General features: G+C 42.0%; 1 protein-coding gene across 1 annotated transcript; it reads left to right on the forward strand.

Annotated features, from left to right (window-relative positions):
* The first annotated feature begins 9,013 nt into the window (after window positions 1-9,013).
* LOC121868295 (carboxypeptidase Q-like) lies at window positions 9,014-18,184 on the forward strand. Its single transcript, XM_042368738.1, has 9 exons — window positions 9,014-9,494; window positions 11,082-11,191; window positions 11,447-11,597; window positions 12,832-13,081; window positions 15,198-15,365; window positions 16,009-16,127; window positions 16,371-16,535; window positions 17,211-17,274; window positions 17,582-18,184. Exons 1-9 carry the CDS (start codon window positions 9,120-9,122, stop codon window positions 17,830-17,832), a joined length of 1,653 nt encoding a protein of 550 aa, XP_042224672.1. The 5' UTR covers window positions 9,014-9,119; the 3' UTR covers window positions 17,833-18,184.
* The last annotated feature ends 1,860 nt before the right edge of the window (window positions 18,185-20,044 follow it).

A 20,044-nucleotide genomic window follows, 5' to 3' on the forward strand; every position in this document is an offset into this window, starting at 1 on the left:
ATCCTCCCTTAAGTCAACACAAACTTGTTAAAAGTGTTGATGTGTTGTGTTGCAGTTCACGGTGTTAGAGGGTAAGGTTAGGTTTGGTTAGGTTAGGTTTGGTTAGGTTAGGTTTGGTTAGGTTAGGTTTGGTTAGGTTAGGTTTGGTGTGTGAAGAAGATAACTTAAAGACGAAATACACAAAATCCTTCTCATTTCTTTTAAGTTTCTGCCTTAACAACCCACAAACAACAAAGAGGCAGTTGGATGGACAATCAGTAAACAATCAAACAATACCCGATACCATCACGTGGCTGTAACCCGGAAGTGACCATCGCTTACACCGCCCGGAGTTAATCAATCCACGTAACTAAGGAAGGTGGGTTATGTACGGGTTATATCCCTGGCATAGACAACACAAAGGCACTACGGGTTAAGTATCCTTCCTGGTAGACCCTTATTTCAGTCTGCCCACGTCCTATGTCCGTGTGTTGGTGTGGGGGAGGTGGGGGAGGTGGGGGTGGGAGGGAGTGTTCAGAGCTGGGGATGGGAGGAGGTGAGGAGGGGTGTGGGAGGTTAAGAGGAGATGTGAGGGAGGTAGGGGCAGGTGGAGGAGTTGGGAAAGTGGAGAAGTAAGGGAGGATAGGGGCAGGAAGGTTGGGGGGGTAGGGGGTGCTAGGATATGTGGGGAGGTGGGGGGAGGTGTGAGGAGATGGGGGCAGGTTAGGAAGATCAGCCAAACTCGTGAGCTCCCCGACCATTGGAAAGCAAATTATTTAAATAACGTGGACATTAGCTTATCCTCCCCCCCCCCACACATCTTATTTCACCTTTAATATCAACCTAACCTAACCTAACCTGACCTAACCTGACCTGACCTGACCTAACCTAACTAGTGGGCAAATTTGTGTGTACCTGTGGACCAGACTGTGTTTACCTGTAGAAATAATGTGTTAATTAGTTGGAAACCCATGGATGTAGTGTGTGTGTGTGTGTGTGTGTGTGTGTGTGTGTGTGTGTGTGTGTGTGTGTGTGTGTGTGTCATGAGGCGGACAAGGTCGCACATGGCACCATCTGTTGGGTAATTTGTGTTGAATATTTCATAACGAGTCGCCTCCCTCCCTCCCTCCTTCCCTGTCTCTCCCCCTCCCTCCCTCCCTCTACCTCTCATATCCTTTCTCCCTCCCTCCTTCCTTCCCTCTACCCCTTCTTTCCTTCCTCCCTATCTCCTCTTCCTGTCTTGTTTCCTTTACACCCCTCCCTCTCTGCCTCTCTATCTCCTCTCCCTCCCTCCTGCTATCTTCCTTCCTCTCTGTCTCTCCCCCTCCCTGTCTCTCCCTCCTTCCCTGTCCCTCCACCAACTTCCCTTTACCCCTCCTTTCCTTCCTCCCTCTCTCCTTTTCCTGCCTCCCCTCTTTCCTCCCTCACTGCCTCCCCCCCTCCCTCCGTCCCTTCTTCCGTCCCTCACTGTCTCTCTCCCTCCCACCCTCTCCCCAGTCTCCTCTCTTTCCCTGCCACCTCCTTGGCTTAACGGCTTATTTCATCTTAAGATTAATCTAAGCCTAACCAACAAACACTCACTGGTGTGTATGTTACATTCTCATACCTTATGCATACTCAGATAGATAGGTGTCACTATAGCGTGCGGTCTACAAAGATATCTGTAGTCTAACTCAGCGGTTCCCAAACAAGGGGCGGCAGGATGCATCATGAGGTCGCTGGAGTCACCTGGGTCTTGCAGCGGTCACATGAGATGTTTTTTTTAGTCCAGGTGTGAAGGACTGAAGGACGTGGCCGACAGGTGCTGTCTAGTTAAGTCGGGACCATTAATTATGGTCAAGGGGTTAACGCAATTATTTTCCCTTGTGTCAGTCTAGGTCAGCCCAGGTCAGGCTTGCCCTGATGACACGTTTCGCAGCAGAAGTTCGACACTCGTGCCCCCTGAATTGCTCTCAGCTCAGTTCACTCTCTACTTCCCGCGGATGTGGACATGAAATAGCAGCTAATTTCAGTCTTTTGCTTGTGGTCAGTTTCCGTTCATGACAGTTGTAAAACAGTGTGGCGCGGAAAAGGGACGTGATTACTGCCTGTATCATCATTGGGTATGACTCTGCTTGGGAGATTGGTATCCCCGCCTCCCCTGAGCTAAGGTGCTCCGTTGTTTCCCTTTCCCCTGTGATTTTAGCAAGATTTATCTTGTCCACGTTTTCATTGTGGATCTACATGAAATATATATATATATATATATATATATATATATATATATATATATATATATATATATATATATATATATATATATATATATATATATATATATATATATATATATATATATATATATATATGTATAGAAAATGCTTGGGAACCCCAGCTTAACCTTGCGTAACGTAACCCAACCTATAGTAGCAACGATATATAGATAGACCGATAGAGAGACAGACATAAGAACATGAGAATGGAGGGAACTGCAGCGGGCCTATTGACCCATACTCGGCAGTCCCGTTTATACCCAATCCTTATTGCTCATATAAGCATCCAGCCTGTATTTGAAGCTATCCAGCGTATTCGAGTTAATGATGATATTTGATAACTTGTTCCATTCATCCACTACTCTGTTTCCAAACCAGTGTTTACCTATTTCACGCCGAAATCTAAATTTGTCTAATTTAAAACCATTGTTACGAGTTCGCTCCTGGTTGGATAGTTTGAGTACCTTTGTAATGTCCCCTTTGTTTAACCCTGACTTCCATTTATACACCTCTATCATGTCGCCCCTCACTCACATATGTAGTATATCAGATGCAAAAGGTTGGGGTGAGATCAGCCTGTGTCATACACTGTGTCATGCCTTGATCCGTCTGCCTGTCAGGTCATGGTCACCTAACTTAACCTAACTGGTTTTACTTGGATTGGATTTTGCCACTCACCCGTGTGTGTGTGTGTGTGTGTGTGTGTGTGTGTGTGTGTGTGTGTGTGTGTGTGTGTGTGTGTGTGTGACAGGCTTAGCTAGGTAGGTGTGTGTGTGTGTACAGGTGAGTGTTAAGTATTCAGGGTAGGAGAAACAACTAAAATAACAAGGTGTTCTACGTGCGCTCACACACACCTCGCTATAAGGTGCACACAATCCACACGTATCTCTCCCTGTTATAAGTAATGCAGATATTAAATCATATTTATAATTGTCTTGCAGGTGAGTCGCAATAGTGACCATCACCAACTTGTACTGAAGGCCACGGTGATCACCTGTAATAATCGGGTCACATGAAGGTTAAACACCTCTATTTATTACACTTTAACGTTAACTATGCTAATGTTTATCTTAATTTAATGCTGACCTGACCTAACTTGATGCTGACCTGACCTCACTTAATGCTGACCTGACCTAACTTAATGGTGATCTAACCTAATCTAATTTAACCTAACCTAACCTAGTCTAACCTAATGCTAACCTAACCTAACCTAACCATTGTAATGTTTACCTAACTTAATCTAATGCTGACCTGACCTAACTTAATGCTGATCTAACCAAACCAAATTTATCCTAACCTAACTTAACCTAACGAGGATAACGGAAGAGGATGAGAGGGGGTAGGTGAAGGAGAAGATGAGGGAGGTGAGGGGAGGGGATGAGAGAGGAAGAAGGGTGAGGGAGGTGAAGGGGAGTGGGGGGGGTGAGAAACACAGCAGAACAGGTCACCACCATCACGCGAAGTTAAAAATAATGCAGGAGTATTTATATCAGTTGACCTCCGAGAGTATTGTGTGTGTTGTGGTCCTGAGCCCAATTTACTCTCCCTCTCCAAGCTGGTAGGGATGATGGAGGTACGGGTGGTGGTAGGGGTAGTGGTGATGGTAGGGTTAGTGATAAAGGTGGGGTAGTGGTAGTGGTGGAAGGGGTGGTGGTGATGGTAGGTTAGTGATAAAGGTGATAGTGGGAGTGGTGTTAGGGTGGTGGTAGGGTAGTGGTGATGGTAGGGTTAGTGATAAAGGTGGGGGTAGTGGTAGTGGTGGAAGGGGTGGTGGTAGGGTAGTGGTGATGGTAGGTTAGTGATAAAGGTGGGGTAGTGGTAGTGGTGGAAGGGGTGGTGTAGGGTAGTGGTGGTGGTGGGCGTCGTCATGTTACCTGCCAGCCACCACAGACATGATAAGTTCTCTGTTGACAAATTCCACTCACATATCACCATGTCGTGTGTGTGTGTGTGTGTGTGTGTGTGTGTGTGTGTGTGTGTGTGTGTGTGTGTGTGTGTGTGTGTGTGTGTGTGTGTGTGTGTGTGTGTTCATATATTTGTTGTCTCGTACAGTTTTATGTTATTATTCATTGATAAAATAACAGAAACAGAACAGCCTACATCAACACTGACCTCTCCACACACACACACACACACACACACACACACACACACACACACACACACACACTTATCACATTCTCATCTTCTGTAATACATTTCAACCATTATAACAAGAATAATCTATGGTAATCTATGGCATGGTAGAGACTTATGGTAAGGTATAGTGAGGGATGGGAGTATGGTGGTGGAAGACAAACGTACGCAACAGACGGGGAAGGACGGGGACAATTTAGCTGATATACAACACAAAGTCAACACAATCGCTGACACCACCACCAGCAGCCAGCCATCCTCGACCTAGTTTTCCACGGCTATACAAAAACCTCCTCACTGCTATTAACTCACGTGAGTCATCTAATGTTTTGGTGGTCACACGCTTTTCGGCCTAGTGTGTGTGTGTGTGTGTGTGTGTGTGTGTGTTTAGGTCATCCAAACTACACACACACACACACACACACACACACACACACACACTATCTCCCTGCTTTCTCCACACTTAACATTCCACCTGAGTCGGCTTTATCACGACGAGTTTTTAATTGAATCCTTACAAGTCTCACCTGGGGACACCTGGCCCTTATTAGTACACACCTGCTACACCTAACCTAACCTAACCTAGTTGAACCTCAGTAAGGTCTTTAATGTATTTATTAAACTTAGCATCGTTTATGAGTCAATGAAGATAAGTTGGTTGTATATATTGATGAATAACACACACACACACACACACACACACACACACAGTCGTCAGGTGAGATGAGGCCACCAACTCCTACACACACGCACACACACACACTATATATAACAGGTAACGTCTACATAAAAAAAAAAAAAAAACCATTCCCTGGCCTCCCTCCTATCAGCCATCTTGTCATGTATGGAACACCTGGTGACTCGGGTACAACAGGTAGAGGGAAAGTCTTGATAAAAAATGTTTGTTTGTTGTGTTTGTTGTTGTATTATTGTCCTATAACAACCACGCCCGTGTTTTGATTCTAGCCAACTACGTTTTGTTGTAGTGTAGTGGTGGAGTTTGTGAGGGTGTTGGGGGTGGTGAGGGTGTTGGTGGTGAGGGTGTTGGTGGTGAGGGTGTTGGTGGTGAGGGTGTTGGTGGTGGGTGGGGTGTTGTTAGTGTACAGGTAGTAGATAAAGGTGATAGTGCAGGTGGTAGTGGTGGCTGTGTTGGTGGTGGTGATAGGAGTGGTAGTGGTGATTATGGTGGTGTTGGTGGTGTTGATAGAGTGGGTAGTGGGTGATTATGGTGGTGTTGTTGGTGGTGGTGATTGTGTTAATCGGGGTGGTGGTGGTGTTGAGGGTGGTGGTGGTAGGTGGTGTAGTAGTAGTAGTGATGATGGTGATGATAGCAGTAGTATACCATGTTATACTATTGATCTGTTGGGGACCTGATATTTAGGGTGCAAAGTTCTAGGGTAATAATAAAGGGGATGCCATGTGATTAGGATATTTTTACGTGTGTGTGTGTGTGTGTGTGTGTGTGTGTGTGTGTTTTATAATATATGGGGTAAAGGGAGGGAGGGAGGGAGGGCAGTGAGGGGTGGGGAAGGATGGGGTGTTGGGTAGAGGGAGGGAGTTAGGGGGTAGGGGTTAAGGTAATTAATGCAACACAGGTAACGTCCTCCTTGGTAGCAACTGTTGGTCTTGTTGCTAAGGTAAAAAAACCCATCAATTGTCAAGGTACAGTCGCCCTTATCACTAAATTTAGGGATCTTTTTTAGGTAAGGTTTTAAGGGTCGTTTAAAGTAGTGACAAATGCTAACTGATGTGATATACAGGTGTAGTTCTCTCAAAATACAGGTACAGTGATTTACAGTGAAGCTTATACTACAAATTTCTATAATACTTAATTTTTTGGGGGTAATTTTAGGAGGTATAATACCCCTACCAGACCTCTCTCTCTCTCTCTCTCTCTCTCTCTCTCTCTCAATACACACGAACCGGACTTATTTGTGAGGTACCGACAAAAATAATTTGGTTATGGCTGGCTGGCGTGGGAAGAGTGGGTGGGTGGGTGGGTGGAAATACGTGAGGTTGTTGGGGTGAATCGCATACTGTAGGGACCATACCTGTTTGAGGTTGGTATTGTGTTCACCGCCTCGCCTCGTTCACGCACATCTAGCGTATCTGAACGAGACCAAGGAGATAATTTTACTCGCTCTGTGTCTCTTGTACTTCTTACATCTCATTTCTCATCTCTCACTTCTCACGTTTCATCTCTCATTTCTAACCTCTTATCCCTCACCTCTCACTATCTTATAGAAATCTCTCACTTGCCATTCTCAACAGGCAGACAATGAATCAATGGTATTATTTTACGTTTCTTTTGTATTTCTGAATGACATCGTCCATCTTATTGTCCCTCTCCGTCAAACATAGGGACAAATGGCTGCTAGTAGTTGGTTGATTTATGTAATAGCAAGAATAATTTACTCATCAAATGAATACGACAATATTTCAACCTCGAAATTCAACACTAAAATCGATCTCAGAGTCGTGGTAAAGCAGTTGTCTTTTAACTGCCGAAAACATCGTCTCAGTTAACTCCGTGTGTTCATTGTTATGACTCTAGGAACACACGAACAACAACAATAAACTGCTGCAGACATTCTTATTGTTCATTTAACACGGATTGTCCCACTAACAGAGAAAACACACACACACACACACACACACACACACACACACACACACACACACACACACACACACACACACACACACACACACACACACACACACACACACACACACGCTAAGCCGATGACAGCACGCACACTGTACCATTCAGCGGAAAACCCTGAAACCTACTGTGAAACGCCATAACACATATCACGCGAGGCTTCCAACCAAGTAAGAAGGTTTCCAAAACTCTCGACTGGCAGGGGGTAAACACGAAGACTTGCTAACTTAATGTTGTATACAGTTATAAAGGATATCGGGAGTAATTAATATTTTTGTGTCAGTATATCACAAACATATCATACCTCCCAAGTTGTATGTTATTGTAGTGGTTTATTGAACGATTTGGTTATATTATTGACTGTAGGCTAGAGGGGTGATAGCTGGTGACACTGACCTATTAAGATGTCACCTATTAGGACTGGGACCTGTTAGGACTGGGGCCTATTAGGACTGGGACCTATTAAGACTGGGACCTATTAGAACTGGGACCTATTAAAACTGTGACCTACTAGAACTGGAACCTACTAGAACTGGGACCTACTAGAACTGACACTATTAGAACTGGGACCTATTTGGACTAAGACCTATAAGGACTGGGACCTATTAGAACTGGGACCTAATATAAGACTGGGGCCTATAAAAGGACAAGAGGCCTATTAAGACTGGGGTCTATAAAAGGACAAGGGACCTATCTTCAACACAGCCAACTGCGATCATTTGTTAGGACCGAGAAAGAAGACGCTGGATTTTCCCTTTTATAATGAGTGACATTTCTGGCCACTTAGTATGCCCCACCCCACCCCACTCTCTTTGTTGATATTAGCCGACGTGCTTGGTAACATGGCTGTATATTATAATGTGTTGCTTGATATTAGAGGAAGGTGGGCTCTGACTATCAAAACACAATCTTATGTGAACAACAAGTTACACCGGCTGTTGGCCATGTTGCTATATTTCTTTGACCTTTTGGGGGATGCCTGCATGGACAAACCCACATATACAGTACCTAGGCGATGCTTGTGTCTCACGTCGTCGTCATGGGCGTTGAACCTGTGATATTTTTCCTTCATCTGCTTATGAGATCGCTTACAACATGTTATTTCACTGATGCAATATTTACATTTATTCTACAAGTGTATGTAGGGTCTTTTTTCTCACACGGTTGTGGATCTTCTTTCCGTAATTTTCACCTGAGTAGAGGGATATCCCCCAGCATCCGGCAGTAACAGCGACTATGACATTGGTACAGCGAAACCCTCTATTTAGTGGACTATATGGAGAGGAAGGTCCGTGATATCGAGGGTTATTTACAAAAACCTTTATTTAACGGATTATATGGAGAGGAAATAAACAGTAAGACTCTACACTTCAACAGAAAACACATTAATGGCATAGGAAATTGACGACATGCTTCATACAGTGATCAAAACCAGACCCGAGAACTATACATACTGTAGCACCTGAAATAATATTAATTTTACTTTTTTTTTTACTTTCTGGCAGATTGTTATAGTTAGGTTTAGCATGAAAAGTGACTGAGTGACTTAATGAATGAATTAATAGATTCGTAACTGGGGAAACTTACCTTATAAGATGAATGGATTTATGAAGGAAAAGGATATCACCCCTTAATGTAAGTGTGCATATACTATTAATAATGTTAAATTAAATTAAGTTAGGTTTTCTTAGATACAGTTTGGTTACATTAAGTTAGGTTAGGTTAGTGATCACAGGTCAGCATTGTTAAACTTTTATACTACAACGACATAGGTTAAGTTAGGTTAGGTTAGGTTAGTGATCACAGGTCAGCATTGTTAAACTTTTATACTACAACGACAGGTTTATAAACGAGACATTTAATTAGAAAAATAAGATGAAATGAACAAGGGAGAGACAATAATAAATCTGTATTCTGATAAGGCTGAGTGGCACTGTAGAGATTAGATACCATTATATAGTTACCTCCTGGCACTGTTTTTACCAGCGATCAGGAGAGTCTTGGCACCCGATCTGTCAGGAGTGTCCTGTCTGTAGAGTTGAGTGGTTAGCGAGTGAGTGAGTCCTCTTTCTCATAACCAATTCAAGATGACGCGAATAACACTATACAAGTTGTTGTTCGTGGTATATTCAGTGGCACAGTGCCAAGGTGTTCACATTGTTCAAGTTCCGAGCAGCAAGAACACTCCCCAGGGAGAAAAGTTAGTTGAGGAAGAGCAGCCAGTGACCAGCAGCTCTCCTTCGCAGCCAACGACCAGCTCTCCCCCGCAGCTAGAGGAACCAAAGAACATAACAACAACTGCGGCCCCAGACCAGTGTAACTTGCCTCCAGAGCTGGTAGATGAGATTAAGAGCTACCAGGACACCGTCGACCAGATCATCGAGTATGTGGTGCGCGGGGACTACAAGGGGAGGACATATGAGGTGTTGGCTGAGCTGGTAGACACCTTCGGGCCCCGCATGGTGAGTTCCCCCCGTACACACCGAGACTACGTACCAAGTTTGAGGTTCAGAATGTAAGAAGAATGTGTTTTGTCTTGCTATGCGTTTCGGTAACTTTTAACTGATCACCTGGAGATTTTTTCTCTAGATTATTTCACCTGATGATTAACCACACCAACGTTAACCGAATCAAGCTTTACAGAACATATTCTAGCCTAATATAACCTAAACTATGTAGTGGATGCCCCTCGAAGTCGAGGATGGCCGTCCCAAGGGCCACCTAGGCGTAAGTTTGTTTAAGGTGTAGAAGCTGTCGCCAACACAACAACCACACCCTGAGTTAACGAGCTGCATGACCCAGTGTCAAGGAATAGTCCGAGAAGACCGGACAACTCGCTAACAGCACTGGCTAACCATTACCCCGGAACTCGATCCGCAAATCGATTAACACCAAGGTTCCCAATTACTGCTGGGTAGACAGAGGCAAATGGCGTAAAGAAACTTGCTCGTAGTTTCATCCTGCCCGGGGATCAAACCCGGGTCCACTCGCTTGCGAGGCGGGCATGCTGATCATTACACCACTGGTCATAACCTATACTAACACAACCTAACCCATCCTAGCTTAAATTTTTACATAAGATTTAAACTACGCTAACGTTAATCTCCCTTAGACCCCAGGTAGCGTTAAGGAGTTTAATTATCACATGTTCGTAATCATCCTCAGATCCAAAGATTGAACCATTATCTGTGTGTGTGTGTGTGTGTGTGCGTGTTTCTCCAGGTGCATTTGTAGCATTGCGCTTATGTACGTTTCTGTAGGTGTGTCTGTCTCCCTCAGTGTTCACGCATTCGTACGTACCAATATTGCATAAATCTCGTCCCATTTATTGAGCTAGTGTGAAGAATCAGAGGCATATATGATCATTTACAAGAAAGTATTTAGGTTCACGTTAAACAAAAGATCATCGTACGAGTCTACGACCTCTAACGGTAACCCAAACTATTAATAAACTATCATCAACTGCTTCTGTCTCACCTCCCTTAACTGCTGTAACTACTCACATTAAATCAACAACTTCACTACCACAAGTCATTCTCTAATCTCATCCTCAAGGTGGACAGTGCATTCATATCTTATCAAATCCACCTCGAAAATTTCTATTTACAAGAGTTATCGGTGCAAAAGTGTTCAGTTTCTATGATAGCTATTTGGTCTATAACTATGATAACTTTCTAAATGGTTAAATCTTACATTTAATTTCTCTGTAGCGGTTAAATACAACATTATTTACCTTCTGTGTGATAATTAATACGATGGAATAATGGATTACCTGGTTATGTCTCAGAAAACAATGAGTATAGTTAAAAGTGTAGATATATTAAATAAGAGAAATTCAATATTATATCGAAATAATGACATGAGAAGAACCTTACTTGCATTGTGTGATATAAATAATCTGAGTATCTATTTATATATGTGTGTATAAAAGGCATTTGGTGGTTTGTAGAATTTGGCTGGATTAGTTATTAAAATTATTTTATATACAGTAGGTATTTCGGCATATCTGATCTGTTGAGAAATAATCATGATAATTATATACATTTCAGACTGGGTCAGGTCAGCTGGAAGCCGCCATTGACTGGATGCTGGAACTGTCTGAGGCTGAAGGTCTGGAGAACACTCACACTGAGGACGTGACTGCGCCTCACTGGGTCAGGTAACGTCATGATGGCTGGGTCATCTTAGGTCAGGAGACTTGGGAAATCATAGCAATGATGATTGAAGGAAGTCAGCTCAGGTCAGGGTATTTGTGGTAGATGAGGTTACTAGCAGGTTGTTTAACGTTTAAGTCAGTATTGTGTTTATGTAATGTTTATAATTCCCAAGTTACATATATTTAAGTGCATGTATTGTAATATTTGACTGACGCACAAACACTTTACATGGCCTAACATGAGCTGTACTGACTCAGAAATACAGAGTCAGCGTGGATGACTCAGCCACGCCTCCACCAGCTCAACATGTTGGGTTTGGGAGGTTCTGTCGGCACCCCGCCAGAGGGCATCAAGGCTGAGGTCCTCGTAGTGAAGGACTTTGACGATCTACAGAAACACGCTGACCAGGTGAGAGTGGTGGGCAGTGGTGTACTGACCACGGTTGTAAAATGTTAGTTAACGTAAAATCAGTCGATTCATATTACACCCAATAATAGCCCATAAAATATGTAGCTGTAACTTCTTTATTGAGTCCCCCAGTTGAGACGTCCGTTTCCTCACAGCTTCAGTACGCTTGAGTCCTCCGTATTCTCTCAAGTACAGTAGTACCGAGACTGATATTCCTTAGTATCTCGTATCATGTTATGAAATTTGAAACTGCAACTGCATGCGTACATGTTACATTAAGATATGTTTACTCACAGGTGAAACATTGAAGGTATCTTGTGAGTGATGTTGAAAGCTTCAACTGTATTTACTGTTCGTAAAATTGTCAAATAAATTAGTGTAGAGTGTGCCAGTAGAAGTGACGAATCCCTGACATCGTCCTTGGGGATGCCCTGAGTTCAGATTGTGGTGACAAAGGCACTATATTCCGTTTCTTATTTTATTATCAAGAATAGATGCACAGAATGTTTGTGTAATGATGAATTAACCGAGAATTAGAAATTGTTGAATTAGGGGTGAATATGCTGTAGGAGACTATCAGAGCTCATGTATGGGTCATTAATTCACACTAATTGCTTGAATTTTTAAATTTGAACAGATTTTTATCCAGCATTTAAAATAGTATTATGAAATCTGAATAAAATATATGTCCTGACCTCATGGATTGACTTACGCCTTTTTTTTATTAAAACTGGAAACTTAACATATATAAATTATCAAGTTAGTCTAAATTCTTGAGAAAATGTATATAAAAGTGATTTAATAATTTTAATGGCACCTGTGCCTGTTTCAGGATACAGTGTTCGACTAGTTAGGAGGCCGATTACTTCAAGATGGTCCTTGCAACTGTCATTTGATACGTGGCAAGGGAGTGATAACCATTGCTTCGTTGTTCATTGTCTAATTGATTCGTGTGATGCAATCTATATATTACATGTAATTAATTCCTATTTATATAATTGTTACTGTCTATAATTGACAGAGGCTAAAACATTGCTCGGCTACGACCCACAGAGTCCTGCATGGTGTAAACTAACCAAGCAGATAAGGCCTATCTCTTTGTAGTAATGGTGAGACACTGAGGGGAAGTATAAAATTGGGACCACTTGAAGATTAGGTACCCCAACTTATTTCACCTTAAAGTTAACCACCCAAACTCTAACCAAACTTAACCTACAGTTGTTGTGTTCCTCAGGCAGTGGGCAAGATTGTGGTGTTCAACCCAGTGTGGGTGTCATACGGGGAGACAGTGAAGTACAGGAGCCAAGGAGCATCTAAGGCAGCTGAGGTAGGAGCTGTGGCTTCCCTCATCCGTTCCATTGGGCCTTTCTCCATCAACTCCCCTCACACAGGCCAGCAGGAATACACTGACCCACAACACAAGATCCCTACAGCTTGCATCACGGTGGAAGACGCTGCTATGATGGACAGGATGCAGGCGAGAGGTGAGGCAAGAGGGAAGGGTCTGGTGCTGTTATCAACGTGTGAACACTATTTTAAGTCTTCTTTTGATGATATACTGTAGATAGAGCTTCTCTGTGAGTGTTAATGATGATGTAGTGTAACTGCTGTTTTAAAACAGCAGAACAGCATCATCACCATGGTGTCACTGCCGTTTTAAAAAGCTTCTGTATTTACGAATCTCCCGCGCTCTCTAGTGACAGATATACAGTTTAAGTATGTAAAAGCGAGACTAGTGGCAGCTGTCCCAGGTGCCCGAGTGGTATTGGAGAAGGAGTGGAGGTGGGGGTGTGAAGGACAGAGCTGCCCCCTCTCATATTTATCCCTCCCTTGTTAATTGTCTCCTTGACACAGAGACTCTAACATGCCACACTACATAGCTTAGAGGTCATAACTCTTCCTCAAGTGTCTTTGCATTGCGACATATTTTTTTATATCTAACTTAGAAAGATCATCGTATTGTTTTGTTGACATGAGGTATCATGTGGTCACATACGTCACTGTAGGGGCTGGAGCTGTTGCTATTATCATGCTATTTTTTATCAAGTGTTTACATCAGGGGTTCCATGGACTCCCTAGGGGTCCATGGAAGGGGTTTAGGGGGTCCGTGATCTGGGGGCAAAAAATTGATTTTGTCCTTGAGTTCTTTACTGTTACATTGAGTATTGTCTTGGTATAATTATTCAGTTGTCCACTGCCGTACAAATCATAACTTTAACAGAGCCATGTGAATGAAATAAGTCTTTCAATTCAAGGCCCTGCAGTCACCACTTTGGATGCTGCTGAAAAACTACGAGCAAACACGTGGATAGTAACGTCAGAGTGTGGGATTCCCGCATCCGTTTCCATGCGTTTGCGTTTTCAATCGCTACAGGGAGTAATTGACGTGTACTGTAAACGATAATGCTAACGCTACTGATAACTCAACCGTGCCAATGGAAACAATCGTGTACATATTAATGTGATCTATTTTTGGCGCTAACGCTAACGCGTGAATGGAAAAGCTATGCTGCTGAAAGAAAACCGTTCAAATCTGCTTTAACATTGATGTCTTTTTTTTATTACTGTATTAATATCCTGACTTTTTTTTATTGAAACAAGATGCAAAAGGCCAAACCAGTATTTTGTGTGCATCTGTTTATGTGCATTTTTTCTAGGGAGGTGGTCTATAGCTTTCATCATATTTCAAAGGGGTCTGTGATCCTAAAAAGTTAAGATCCCCTGGTGTACATAAATAATTTGTTATATTTTCTTGAAAAGTCATATAAATCAACAGAAATAAATACAATTTCTGTAAGCAGGTAGAAAACAACATAAAATCCTATTTTTGGAAGCAAAACTAAAATATGTTTATTGTTAATGATCAGTCAGGCAGGTCTGATGGTCGAGGTGAGGTGTTGCTGTCGTATGATCCTTGTTATTCTACACAAAAACATTTGTCATGGCAAAATTAATTAAATAAAACCTTATAATTTAATTATTTATTACATAGTTTTCCATGAGATGTGATTAAAGAGAGTAGAGAAATAAAATATTTATGAAGACACAATAGAGAAAAATCATTTTACATAACTGTTTGGCTTACTTACCTGAGAGGCCCTGGGAATTCCTTGAGATAAACACGCTTGTTGAGGCATAACGGGAAGCTAAATGACCAGAGAGCAAAATTTTATCAAATGTTGGTCTTTTTACAATAAAATACTATATATATTTTAAGCCCCTTACCCAAAAAGTAGTTTGACTAGACATAACAGGACGACTATTACCAGAACTGGTGAATGCTTTATGAGTACGTAAATGAATACTTATATTAATTAATAGGGATCATTTCAAGCTTAGCCCCAGCTTATTTCACCGAAAGATTAGTTGCTCTAACACTACCTGGAGGTTAGGTTACATTAACGTTATGGTGATTAAGGCTAAGCTGCGGCTAATATACAGGTGATCCGTAATTAATAAGATTAACGGTGAAAAATATCATCTACTGTAGGTTAATGAGATCAAGGAATAATACTGTCTCTCGGTGAAGAGTGGTATAATGGGCGTGGTCTTGTGAGCAAGGTTTCGTGGGCGTGGTCTCATGGGTGCGGTCTTCTTCAGGTCAGAAGATAGAGGTGCATCTCACCATGGGCGCCGAGAGCTACCCAGACATCATCACCAGGAACACCATCACTGAGGTCCTTGGTCACCAAGCGCCTGACGAGGCCGTCGTCGTCTCTGGTCATCTGGACTCCTGGGATGTGGGCCAGGGGGCCATGGATGATGGAGGTGGGTGGGCTAGAGGACCATAGGTAACAAAAGTGGGTGGGCCAGGGGGCCATGGATGATGGAGGTGGGTGGGCTAGAGGACCATAGGTAACAAAAGTGGGTGGGCCAGGGGGCCATAGATGGTGGAGGTGGGTGGGCTAGAGGACCATAGGTAACAAAAGTGGGTGGGCCAGGGGGCCATAGATGGTGGAGGTAGGTGGGCTAGAGGACTAGAGGACCATAGGTAACAAAAGTGGGTGGGCCAGGGGGCCATAGATGGTGGAGGTGGGTGGGCTAGAGGACCATAGGTAACAAAAGTGGGTGGGCCAGGGGGCCATAGATGGTGGAGGTAGGTGGGCTAGAGGACCATAGGTAACAAAAGTGGGTGGGTCAGGGGCCATGGATGATGGAGGTGTGGTGCCAGTGGGCCATAGATTGTGGAGGTGAAATAATATGAAACATATTACTAGTACAGTATTGGCTGGGGTCAGAGAGTGTTGTTGCAGTACAGGTGTTATGTTGGTACAGGTGTTATGTTGGTACAGGTGTTATGTTGGTACAGGTGTTATGTTGGTACAGGTGTTACATTGGTACAGGTGTTATGTTGGTACAGGTGTTATGTTGGTACAGGTGTTACGTTGGTACAGGTGTTACATTGGCACAGGTGGCGCCATGATCTCGTGGAACTCAGCCGTGGTGCTTCAGCGGCTGGGACTGCGGCCACGACGGACCCTAAGAGCCATCTTGTGGGCGGGCGAGGAACAAGGACTCTACGGTGGTTTTGTACGATCCATTTACCTGTACTTTATAACATGTAAAATACGAAAACAAGCAAATTTACCCGTTCAGACCTTAATTAATACAAAGCCACTCATTAACCTGTAAATTTTATAATGACAAAATCTAAGCACTAATTAATGTACTATGATATCTTGTTCGATAGTAACAGTGTGAACAAAAGGTAAGGATATTCATCATCAAGTATTGCTGTCAGTGCATTCTCACACCCACCCGGTCCTTTCACAGGCTTACCACAAGAACCACGTCAACGAGTCTGACAAGTTCCAGTTGCTGTTAGAATCAGACATTGGCACATTTAACCCTCTTGGCCTGGCCTTCAATGGCACCCAGGAGGCCACTTGTATCTTGGAGGAGGTAACGAAGTTATTACACTCCCTCAACGCTACTAAGGTGAGAGAACGACTGATATACAGTATTCTGTAATATATATATAAATTTTTATTTTTTATTTTTATTTTTTTTTATTACAGGGATTAGCCCACCCGGGCACAGGTCACTGACCCACATCAGGGCCTAGTGGGCGAAAATTTGGTAATAATAATAATAATAATAATAATAATAATAATAATAATAATAATAATAATAATAATAATAATAATAATAATAATAATTACCAGAAATAAATAAAAAATGAAAAAGTAAATACATAGTGAGAGACAATATATGTATGTTGTGTTGTCAAAGTAAGAGAAACAATTGAGACCCTGCAATTATGTGTAAATGAGGCTGAAAGGCAGATCAGCAACCTGGGACATGGTCACAATATTTGTGATGCCATATGGCAGCAGGGTCTACCATTAGACAATGCATTATGCTTCCAATATCTTCCTGTTTGATAGACAGATAGAGACAGATAAGCAGAGAGAGAGAGGGAGAGATAAATATAAACATAAATGGGAGATATGTATCTGCCTACTCCTTCGTTGTACTTCTGTTCATTATCTACCTCTAGTCTTCCTTCACCTAACTACCTAAACACATCATTTATACAATATACAACCAAGTAGGATCCCCCATTATTTGTGTTAGAGATGTGGCGCTAAATTAGTCCTGTGTCTCCCGTAGGTGGTGAGCCCGATGGACGGTGGACCAGACATTGAGGTGTGGATGAAAGATGGTGTCCCAACAGGTATGATAATTATTGAGTTTCTTGACTCAGGTGTTTTAACTTTGGTCTAATTAACCTTAAATTAAATAAACGTCCGTGGCTGAGAAACTCATCCATGTAAGTCATTCACAACATATTCAGGCATTTCACCAAATTATGTCAGGATTTACTTGTTAATAAGTTATCTGAGAACTCACTAAACTAACTCATTAATTCACTAAACAAAGAAAGAGACACACTCGTCTAACTAACACAAGAGCATTACGATGAGTTAGCCACACGACACGCCATCTAATTAATGCACTGCGGTGGTCTCTCTCTGTGTCAGGTTCACTCTACAATGCCAATGAAAAATACTTCTGGTTTCATCACTCCAACGGTGACACCCTCAGCGTAGAGGACTCAGATGTATTGGATCACTGTCTTGCTGTCTGGACCTCAGTTGCTTATGTCGCTGCCGATATGACTCAGAGGATCCCACATGGTCCTTCCAGCAAAGATCCTTCACTCGAGGTGCCAAAAACCCAAAATTATGACACCCCAAAGACCCCACACTCACCCAGGCATCAGTTAGGCTAAGACCCCCCCTTCACTCCTTACTTTATATGAGTTCCTCTCTCTTATTAGTCTTAGGGCCAACTTAACAAGTCATACAGTAATATGCTTGGTACTGTACACTCTCAACAAAAACTTCTCAAACACCTGGGCACGATGGATGTGAGAATGAGCAGAATGGGGCTTGTCATCTCGGAATGATTTGAGATTCTTCGTTCATTTTTCAGATTGCATAATACTTAAAGCGTTGGACAATTTTTTTGGAAAGAGTTTACAACAGTCAGGTCGTATCTCAGTGTTTACCTAAAGTGTCTTACCAGTCCTTTTTTTCATTTGTGAAGGAAATCCTAAATAGACAAATAAATTATAAAATCAATTGCGTTTCAACTTTTACCTTCAATTTGAATGAGTTAAAAGCTGTGAAATTTTCTCAAACACAGATGATGGGGAGAGCACAGGTTGGTGGAGACGAGAGGGGGAAAGAGGCACAACATCAGTGATAATGGAAGAAGTAAAGCGAAAATAAATTGAGAAGCTGGACTGAACGAACTTGTAAAGGAATATCAGAGGGAGGATGTGTGAATAGAACTTTGTGACAGAGAAGGCAACAGTAAACAACCTTAATAAACTATATACAGTATATCTTCTACACGCTCAATAAGAAACAGAAACAAATAACATGACTATTATACATTATGGCTGCGATGATTTGTAAATATGAAAGATGTGTTTGGCATATGTTACGGAATCTTGAAACTGCTAGTTAACAGTATGGTGATTTGCTCCAGCACTTCCAATGATCACTTGATAATTATATAATAGGTTAACCAGAAGTTTCAACACCACAGGCAAGGGAAAGTGTAATCAAGTTAAAAGCTGATAATTAAATAGTTATCAATTAAGTATGGTAAAGTGTAGGTAGAATGAATAGTGACAGTATTCTTATACTTAAAATACTTATTTACATATAATAATAATAATAATAATAATAATAATAATAATAATAATAATAATAATAATAATAATAATAATAATAAAAATAATAATAAGACCTGGATGCCGGTCAGAACTTAACATAAGTAACCTTAATGAATAGCTAACCACACAAGTACAAAGTTAAACATTAAGTAATCACTTCTATGAATGGTAGAGGAAGATTTCCTGCATATTAGCACCAAGAACCACATGATGTAAAGATAATGATTCCCTTCAGTTCTAGTAAGACACCCACGTATTAGTGACAGTATCATATAAATACACAAGTAAATGAATGTATGTCTCATCACTTGTAATCACTCACTTTTGATCGGCATCACTTGTTAGGCTAGGGAGCTCCTGGAAAACACTTATTTCACACTGGTATAACTAAGGTTGGACAAGACTCATAAGACGAATAAAGTCCTTAGCGTGATAGGTGAGCCGAAGTTAATTAAATACATGAAGACTCGTAGAGACAGCGGAGACAACAGCACTGGAGAGATGACCCGTCGACAAAAGTGTTTTTTTCATATAAAATGATGAGGGTGAGAGTGTGAATAACGCTCCTCAGGTGAACATCGGATTATGAAACCTCGAATGGGCGTGGCTTGTCGATGATGGGACTTCCAATTATGAATTATGATTAGCCGAATTGTTCCTCAAGCCATGTGACAGCGAGGGAGGGGGTGAAAGAAGGGGCAAGTGTCAACGGAGATAGGCGCCAGGATGATGGCTGGTGGTCACTTCTCACGCTGTGTCATGTGCAAGTGGTATTTTTTATGTGTCACATGATGAGGCTATCTGAATACGTTACAGTAGACAAGACACCACAAACATTTCGATCCAAGGAGTTGTAAGGGCCTTCAAATGAGCCATAATTAATTTACGAACACGTGGAGGGGTCCAGATGCTAACTTTCCCACATCAAGGAAAAATTAGATGATGCTGCTAGTTTTAATTATTCTAAATATATTTATTAATTCAAGAGTCAATAATTTGAACTGATCACTCCAACTTTAAGATTTAGAAACCAAATCCTCAACCAGCACAAAAAAGAATTCCATTGCATGGTATTTGAGCAATATCTAAGCTTTGACGTCATATAACGAAACTCTAGTTAGGTCAGGCATCTATTTTACGACAAAACCCCATTTTTTCTGGAAAGTTAGGACTAGCGTGTCAAATGGTAAAGTTAGCCTATATCGCTAAGAAAATTTATATAGCAGTGTAGGTAGTAAGTAGTAGGCAGCTACCAAAT

This window comes from Homarus americanus, unplaced genomic scaffold, assembly GCF_018991925.1.
Source record: "Homarus americanus isolate GMGI-L3 unplaced genomic scaffold, GMGI_Hamer_2.0 scaffold19318, whole genome shotgun sequence".
NCBI lineage: Eukaryota > Metazoa > Arthropoda > Malacostraca > Decapoda > Nephropidae > Homarus > Homarus americanus.

What these genes read in the sequence shown, in the direction of transcription:
- LOC121868295 (XM_042368738.1), top strand. Translation starts at nt 9,120, where the DNA reads ATGACGCGAATAACACTATACAAGTTGTTGTTCGTGGTATATTCAGTG. An exon ending in ACACCTTCGGGCCCCGCATG is followed by an intron (nt 9,495 to 11,081) that starts GTGAGTTCCCCC and finishes TATACATTTCAG; the next exon opens with ACTGGGTCAGGTCAGCTGGA. An exon ending in TACAGAAACACGCTGACCAG is followed by an intron (nt 11,598 to 12,831) that starts GTGAGAGTGGTG and finishes TGTGTTCCTCAG; the next exon opens with GCAGTGGGCAAGATTGTGGT.